Genomic DNA, 8,810 nt, shown 5'->3' with positions numbered 1-8,810 from the left:
AACAATTCGCCAAAATTGTAAAGATATTTTTTAAATAGCTTATACTAATTTCTTTTATATCGTCCCAAAATGCTATTGATTGAATATGAAAGTTTTTTGATTATTTAGCAATAATAATCATTATAATACGTTATCATAATAATAATTAAATTTTGCTTTGTAGTTAACAAGATGACTATAGAAAATACTACTTATACGATATTGAAAAATGCACAAATTAAAATTTCTTTGAATTCGTTTCTCAAATTTTCACGAACAAGCATTGATACAACACGAACTACTTAATGCATACGATGCATCTAAATGTATCTAATGCATCTAAACATACTTGTACACTTGCTATTTAAATTAAATGATACAAAAGAATATATCTTGTTAAATATCTTGTTGATATTAGTAACATTCTGTCAAGATTCTCCCCGAAATTAACTTTTCTCTTGTACTTAAGACTTTATATGTATATATAATTTTGCATATGTAAATTAATAATAATGGTGTTAATAATAATATATATAATTATCAATTATAAGTGTATTCTTTTGTCATGAATGCTCAAAGAGAACAAGTTTTGGTGCTTAAAAATAACTTGGCATCACTGTCTAAATCAGTAAACATATGACAAGTCGCACGTGTTTTAAATAATAAACAGCTGACTGCAGTTTTCTATTTTCTTCCAAAAATCATTCACAATAGATCAGTCTTAAGATTTCGCATTATTGTAGAGTGAGAGGTTTACTCATTAAGCATTTTTAGGAAAGTGAGCTTATTTCAGCGAATTTTGTTTTTGCTTTGCATGTTAATTTTTAAGCGACATGTGTTCTTTTGAAGCATTCATATTAAAAGAATACACCTTTTTTATTATTAATAACAATAATAAGATTTTATTAAATTGGCCCTTTTGAAACGTTGGTAATTTTTAAATATAGATTTGTATTAGATGTATCAAGTTTTCTTATCAAACTGGCAAGGCATGAATAAAATTTCAATTCACCAATGCGAAAACTGTTATAAAAACTGATTTCCTCAATTTTACTTAAGTGTAGCATGGGCTATTGGCAGTATTAAGTAATATATGAACTATTACAAATGACAAATGTGTTTCAACTGGCGATTAGCATAAATTAGTTGTTAGTATTACAGTAATGTTGTTATTCTGGCAGAACATCTAAAGTGTTATAACTTTGTGCATACACTAGATTGATAGTTATTGCCACACACAAATGTTAGTATTAAGATCTTATTCTAAAACTCTACCAAATGCAACCCTACTTTTACACAGGTATGTTATTTTGCTGACATTTATTTCCTATTAGTGAGAAACTTATTAAAAACATATATAAATAAATAATGGCTCAAGTCGAGTTCTTGGATACAATTTTGAAAGAATATTTAATATTTCGTGGATTCTCGAATACACTTAAAGCTTTAGATGCTGATCTTAAATCAGATAAAGATTTTGGTTTTCGCGCAGAAAAGATTATGGAGCAATTTAATCAGTATATTGTAGCAGGTGACCTACAAGGGCTTACCACTTTGTGGGGACATTTGGACAACTTTTTGTTTACTAAATTGGAGCATACATATTTGCAATGTATAGTAATAATTTACATTGAAAAAATTATAAGTTAATATTTTTGTATTTTTAGCTGTAAAGAAATTTGAAAGTAGTTTATATAAACTGTATTTAATAACGGCTCATACCAACAACAAACCCGACAAAATAAAAGAATTCTTTTCTAAAATGTCGGATGAATTACACCAGCAAAGCGAATGGAAGGAATGGTTTTGTAAGTTTATTTTTGTTTTAAAGTATAGTATGTAAAATAATTTTAATTTGTGTTTACATACAGATTTTCCATTTTGTACGAACCCAGAAGAATCCCCTGTTTTTTCTCCTTTCTTTACTAAACAATGGCAAGATACTTTTCAAATCTCATTAAGAAATTTTTTGTCTATGATATATCAATGTATGCCAAAACCTACGTTCGTATACGCAGAACACGAAGCAATGTTATTAAAACATCTACAAGAAGAAAATGCCACATTAAAAGCACGTATACAACAAATGCAACAGCAACAACAGTCGACAGCAAGCGGTAGTAATCCAAATCTTAATGCCACAAGTGATATCGCAACACGTAAACGTACAACATCTACAAATCCACAAACTTTAGATGACATACCTGTTGAAATTAGACCACCAAGTCCATTGCTTGATGATTTCTACGTTATAGCAACAGAGGTTAATAATATGAGACGGAAGGCTGAAGTACAAGCTCGAGGCATAAGAATGCTACTACGAGGTATGGGTGCGGATGATTCACTAGATACTAAACGTAAAGACAAAAGTGATAAAAAGGATAAACGCCGCTCAGGAAGCGCAGGCAGAAGTTGGATGTAATAAAGTTTGTTTTAAATATTTCTATAGTGTATGAGGTTAAGTAATGTAAACGGAGCTGTTATCTGTTCATAATCTATAAATAATTATGTATTAAATTTTTAACTGTCACATTAATATCTTTACATTGGATAGTTTTTTTTTTTATTTTTTGCACATGGAAAAGTTGTAGTTCATTTTTATTATTAATACATATAATTTTGTATCTAAATTTTTTTAATAGCAACGGATTTTTTTACGAATATAATACGATATTGTAGCATTCGAATAATTATTAAGGCTTGTAAATTTTAATTAAGAAAAAAATATAAAATTTATAAATAATATTAATTTTGAATATATCTGATGATATGCTCATATTTCTTTTTTCCAACTATATAAAAATTAAAATTTGCAAATACTTGTGTAAGATCTCATAGATATTAAATTCTTTTTACTTTGTGATTAACAAATTTTTGAATTAAAAACTGAATTGAACTACCACTTATATAATAAATAACGTAAATATGTATATATATATAATAATACAAACATATAAGAATACTTAGTATTTATTCCATAAAAAGTAAATATAACAAAATAAACAGTACCAATGATAAAATAATATTAAGTATATTATATATATCTCTACTAACTGCGAGGTTTTTTCATAACCGCTCTCTACGTCCTTCACTTCGTCGGACTAAACAATAACTGACATCAGAACTGCATACCAACCTGTATTGAAGAGGGTGTGTGATATGTGCACACGGTTTTAGGTTTTCTGGAATTAATCCTGGAACCACGCTCTCGTATGGTTCTTTAATAAATGACTATAAATAATTGATTGTTCCAGTTGCTGTGATTTTATCATATTCAAAGTAATGGCTAAACATAAATTTGATGAAAACTAATAGTGGTGACCGAGAATATCTAACATATATAAAATATAATTATATAAATTGTATACTTTCTGTTGTTTATTACTGAACAAGCAGTAGTCTTAGTAACGAAGTCTATTAGCCAAAAATGATGCAATTTACGATTTATCCATTTAGTACAAATAAACTATAAGAGCTAAAAAATATATTTAACATTTTAATGCTGTTTTGTCTGATAGTAACATAACTAATAAACTTATTTATAAAATTATAACAAATATATATATATATATATACATATTTATAAAGTTTATTACGATAATTTTCAAAAACTGTAATTTTTATGTTTCTCAAAAAAATTATTTTATATATATTATTTTAATTGTAGTTGTGAGAAATAAAATACTTGTATATTGTTTTTTTTTTTAATTATTACACAAAATAGTCTCTTTATTAATAAAATCTCTTTTTGTTTAAAACAACACACAATAAAATTGCACACTACACATTTATTTTTTTAATAATAACATTAAAATAGCAAAAATTTTTAAAATTTCAAATATTTAAAGCATTAAATAACATCAATAAAATTATATTTATTATATATAATATATATATAAAGATCGTTTTTGTACAACTAAAATGGCATATTGAAATTGTTCAAGCATGTTTTCATAGAATTGTACAGATTATCACTTTGTTCAGATTTAAAATCTTAAGAGCAAATTAATTTATTAACAATTTTACAATCAAAGACTATTAATAATAAATACTATGTAGAAATATTATTGTTCTTACATTATATCATAAGTTTTAAAACAACACTTAGTAATAGATCATATGCTGGAAAGGAAACCGATTTTTTGTTTTTTTTTGTAAATTTAAAGATCAAGTTCATCAACTACTAAAACTCTTGAATTGCTAATAGTTTTCAAAATTTAACGAGAAAGAAGGATATAAGGTTCCTGAACATTACAGTTATTCTAAACATTAATTATTCTTTTTTTTGTTTCTGAATGGTAGGTTCTGGTAAGCTTTATAAAATTGATTTTCATCAGTGTGTTATATTGGATGAGAATATCTAGAGTTTGAGCTTTAGTACACAAAGTCACCATTCTATTTTATCCTAACATATTATGCTAATATAAGTTCTGTGTCAATTGTTCTTGAGCTTTTTAATAGAGCACCATGTCAGCGGCTGCCGTGTGGAATCTATTTAAAAAATTGTTTGGCAATGTAAGAGCCAAAAATAGGTTGGTTTTACCGACTATTTAATGCTTATTCGCGTATTGACAGTTTTTGATTTGACAACTAAATTTGTTTATAAAGACATGATTCAGATAATAGCTACCATATTACAACTTGAACGGATGGCTAAAAACATAGCATAATACATTTCATTGAGAAAAGCCACTAAACAGTAACAAATTGCCAACTATGAAAATAGCAGAAACAGATTTCAGAGAAATTCGCTATATATAAAGTATATTTTAAAAAAAATATGTCTGAACCATCAGTTTGGGCCTTATATACAAGAAAGTCTAAGTATAGATACTCTTTAATGTGAGATAACCGAAGTCAAATATATTACCATGATTACCGGGAAAAACAGCATATTTTGCATAGAATTATTGAAAAAATAAAAACATTCTACGAATAGAAAAAATGATCGTGATAATGATAACAGTAGTGCAACAGTTCACTACATAATAACAGTCTCAATTTCGGTCATTATAGAACACAACAATGTTCAGGAACGATAAATTTCGCTATACATTACTGGACCTAAGACTTACACCACAGAGTCAGTTTTATGCTGTAGAAATATTTTTTTATAATTTTCTATAAGTAGTTGCTTTAAATTTTTCTAAAGACAAAGACAACTTTTGAATCTACAAGGATATTTTTAAGAAATTTAGTCTTTTAGCAATAAGGTTCGCAAAAATCAACTTTACGTTTATTTTCGACCATCACCGATACAGATCTGTTGTGATGACTTCATTTATTTAATCTATTTAGATTGAAATATTAATTTTTTTGTGAAATCAAGTGAAATTAAGTGCCTTTCTTAAAAACATATGCCATATTTGCAAAGTGATTCTAACGCATGCATACTTAAATTAATGATTTGCCTAAGTGTGCTTGAATTTAAAGTTAAAAATCTTTAACTACAATATACCAATGTTTTGAATAGCGTTCGCCTTTTAAAGACTACTTTCACATTCAAAACATAAAGTACAACTATACAAAAATACATTCCATACTTAAATTAATAGGTACATCAATTAATTGAAGGCTTTAAGATCGAAAATTTCGCGTAATAAGGGTTCGACTCTAACTGGATTTACATTTAAATAGACACCAATAACATTTTGATTCAGACGATCAACGTCCGATATTTTCTGTACTAATTTTATAAAATTTGATTTAGCTTCGCAGCCAGGATAAATGCTTTCTAAATATCTTCGCAGAAGATAATAGTAGGAATTCTGTAATATATAAAAAAAATATCATTATTAAAAAAAAAATATTATGATAATTTATAGAAATAACATACTTGTTCCAATCTAATCACATCGGAATGTATGACACGGTCACGAGTTGGCGTAAATAATACAATGGCTAAGATGATCAACATAATATTATCATCGTTACGCCACTTTACGTCAAAGCTCCGTAGAAAATTTAAGTGTTCCTCATATAAATTGTCATTTGCCAGCTTTAAGACATCAGCATGAATGTTAGCCATACTTTCTTTTACATGTGGAATCTGTAAAAATGTAGTTTTTGAAATTAATTTATAAAATTTACATAGTAATATTAAATAAATTTACCATCCACGTGTGACGATCATAATCGTAAGTAACCACAGAACGCATAAGCATCATCTCGGTGCAGCCACCTTTAAGCAGTGCCACTTGATCTTCTTGGCACATATCACGAAAAGCACTGAGCTTTTTAGCCATTTTAATGAGACGTTTTATGCCTACGGCAGTTAAGTTGATGATTTGTAATAATTTTGAATCTGTATTATCACCCGGCTAAAAGAAAAAAAAGGAATGCGAATATTAATATATTATCATACATTAAATTAATAGATACATACATGTAGCTTTTGGTCTCAAGTTCCAAAAAGCTATGACTTTTACTTATGATATTATTTTCTATAATTGATGATATCCTAACTGATAAATAAATAAAAATAGCATTTTATATATATAACATGGGTGCTTGCCATAAAAGACGATTTACAATTTTGGAGTATAACTGGTATCAAGTGAGTTTTTGCTTGTGACATCCAATTCTAACTATATATCTCTTATTACGGGATCCAGATGCTTACAACTTTCGTTATCCTGGACTCTATTTTTTGGCTCTATATTGAGTTGTCAGGGCGGCTATGATGAACACTTAAATTCTATAGGAAGAGTGTTAACGCTTTTCACTCATTATGGAGGTGCATTTAGGCTGTGACTTAAAGATTACCAGAGATTTAGATGGGACTTGCTCATATAAGGAAGGTATATCCAGAAATTTAATAAATTGGTACCGGAAAATTTTTTCGTACGTTAAAGAATTACGGTCTCAGATTGTCGATGACATGTAACTATATTGGATTGAAGCATGCTGTTGAGACTCCAAATAGGACTCGATTCAAAAACAATCTTAAGTCACAAGGATATTCTATATTTTTAAAATTTTTGAAGTATATGTATATCTGTTAATTTGATTTGTAATAATTGGAAATTGCAGATAAATATTTAGAGATCTTTCTGATTAAAAAGCACTATTATATAGAACTATAATAGAAATAAGTAGTTATATTGTATATAATTTCAGGACAACAATAAGATGAATACAAAGAAAACCTGCAGAATTTTCTGAGAATCTTATGACGGGTACATTTAGACCAAGATTTATTTTTCACATAAATAAAAAACTGCGATCATACGTTCTGACCCTGAGCTATGTCTTTATTTAAAAAACAAACTATAATTATAAACAATTTTTTGCTCTAGATTGCCTGTTTTGACTTTGAGAATACGACGACTCTAAACCTTCCTATCTACTTAAGCAAACTGGATATACATTTTCTCTACAAACTCTTGATGAGTTGTATGACAGAAACGACTGATATGCGATGATGTTGATGTAGATCTCAAGAAGGTTAGTAAAACGATAGGTATTTTTCTTGAAATATATAAGTTGTCTCATTACAGTTTTGTAATATTCAGTTATATTTGCCGAATCTATTAATTAAATATGTACAATAGTTGCAGTTAAAAAATTATTAAGATGAATGAAATAGTTTTACAGTTATAAAGTTTTTTATGTCACTGCTTCCATCATGATCAAGCCCGTTCCAATGATTTGACCACTAAATTGTATAAGCAATTAAATCAGGCTCTATTTAGTATCTGGGAAGCAAAATAAAACGTACAAGTTCATTCTAAAAAAAAGTGTCAACTAATTTAATTAAAGTTTCAATGCCCTTAATTCGAGTTCACATGTGTTTTTAGTATAACATTTTTTTTAATTTGATACAATTTTGTTTTTATGAGAAAATTAAGTGATAATTGAACAAATAAATAAAATTTGATATTCTAGTAGCTTCATTGTCGCACAACAACAAGAACTACAACAACAACAAAAACAAACAAATAAATATAACAGAATTATTAATAATAAAAAATGTGATAAAATAATTTGAATACACAAAACCGTATCGTACAGGAATGAAAATGTGTGGTTCGGGGTTTCAGCTATTCATGTGCGCCTAGTAATTGAAATGATAACTGCTGATAAATGATAAAAAATTTGATATTGTGATATCAACAGTTAAGTCAGTTAGTCTGTTAGTCGGCCAGTTGGGTAGCCATAAACACAAATAAACGTAGACAGGCTACGATAATTGTAAAGCAACGGACTCGCATGGATTAAATGACTTAATAAGCATTTTTATAACAGAAATGTAAACACAATATATAGATTATGAAGCAAAGACTTACAGGTGTTCCAAGAATGTCGGACAAAAGAGGCTTTATATGTATGTGTCATAGTGAAAGTCATAATAGTGGAAGTTTGGCCTGTCTCATTGTAACAGAGCTAGAGAAATTCATAGGTATTCCTGACATGTTCGGTAAAAAGTTTTATATGTGTATATGTAATAAAGCTAGAGAACTTCATTGATGATCCTGAAATGTTTGGCAAAAAATCACTTCTCTTGAGCAAAGAGTTAGAACATTCTTAAATGTTCTAATGTTAGAGATCTTCTTTATAGGTTTTTCTAAAAACTTAGGAGTATGAGGGTTTTTATGCATAAACTGAGTACACAGCTTCACAGCTGTATCTGAATTATAGTGAAAGTAGGGTTTTATATTTGTAATTCTAACAAAGCTACATATGACTCTTTATATGTGTTTCTAAAATGTTTGACATATGAGACTTTAGATGTTTAATTGTAACGAAGCTAAAAATATTCACAGGTGTTTCCAAAATATTGGAAAGCTGAGGCTTTATATGTGTAGATGTATAAAAGCTACAGATCTTTA

The 8,810-nt window shown here is 28.0% G+C and overlaps 2 protein-coding genes across 2 annotated transcripts in view; one reads left to right on the top strand and one right to left on the bottom strand.

The window, feature by feature from the left end:
- The first annotated feature begins 1,310 nt into the window (after positions 1–1,310).
- Positions 1,311–2,525, top strand: LOC119680489 (WD repeat-containing protein 91-like). Its single transcript, XM_038093316.1, has 3 exons — positions 1,311–1,591; positions 1,647–1,787; positions 1,851–2,525. Exons 1-3 carry the CDS (start codon positions 1,348–1,350, stop codon positions 2,399–2,401), a joined length of 936 nt encoding a protein of 311 aa, XP_037949244.1. The 5' UTR covers positions 1,311–1,347; the 3' UTR covers positions 2,402–2,525.
- Positions 2,526–3,917: 1,392 nt separating this feature from the next.
- Positions 3,918–8,810, bottom strand: part of LOC119676691 (nuclear hormone receptor HR96-like) — a 6,455-nt gene continuing 1,562 nt past the window's right edge. The window contains exons 2-4 of the mRNA XM_038087947.1: positions 6,093–6,299; positions 5,816–6,028; positions 3,918–5,747 (exon numbers count right to left, since the gene is read on the bottom strand). Of these exons, the coding sequence (XP_037943875.1) occupies positions 5,544–5,747; positions 5,816–6,028; positions 6,093–6,299 (624 nt within the window). The 3' untranslated portion in view covers positions 3,918–5,543. The remainder of the gene's footprint in view (positions 5,748–5,815; positions 6,029–6,092; positions 6,300–8,810) is intronic.

The sequence above is a fragment of the Teleopsis dalmanni genome, chromosome 2, assembly GCF_002237135.1.
Source record: "Teleopsis dalmanni isolate 2A chromosome 2, ASM223713v2, whole genome shotgun sequence".
Classification (NCBI taxonomy): domain Eukaryota; kingdom Metazoa; phylum Arthropoda; class Insecta; order Diptera; family Diopsidae; genus Teleopsis; species Teleopsis dalmanni.
Note: the sequence above shows the minus strand (reverse complement) of the source record. Positions and strands in the feature narration are given on the sequence as shown.

Excerpts from the sequence above, each read along its gene's own strand:
- LOC119680489 (XM_038093316.1), top strand. The coding sequence starts at position 1,348 with ATGGCTCAAGTCGAGTTCTTGGATACAATTTTGAAAGAATATTTAATA. Across the intron at positions 1,592-1,646 it reads GGAGCATACATATTTGCAAT|CTGTAAAGAAATTTGAAAGT; the intron begins GTATAGTAATAA and ends TTGTATTTTTAG. Across the intron at positions 1,788-1,850 it reads CGAATGGAAGGAATGGTTTT|ATTTTCCATTTTGTACGAAC; the intron begins GTAAGTTTATTT and ends GTTTACATACAG.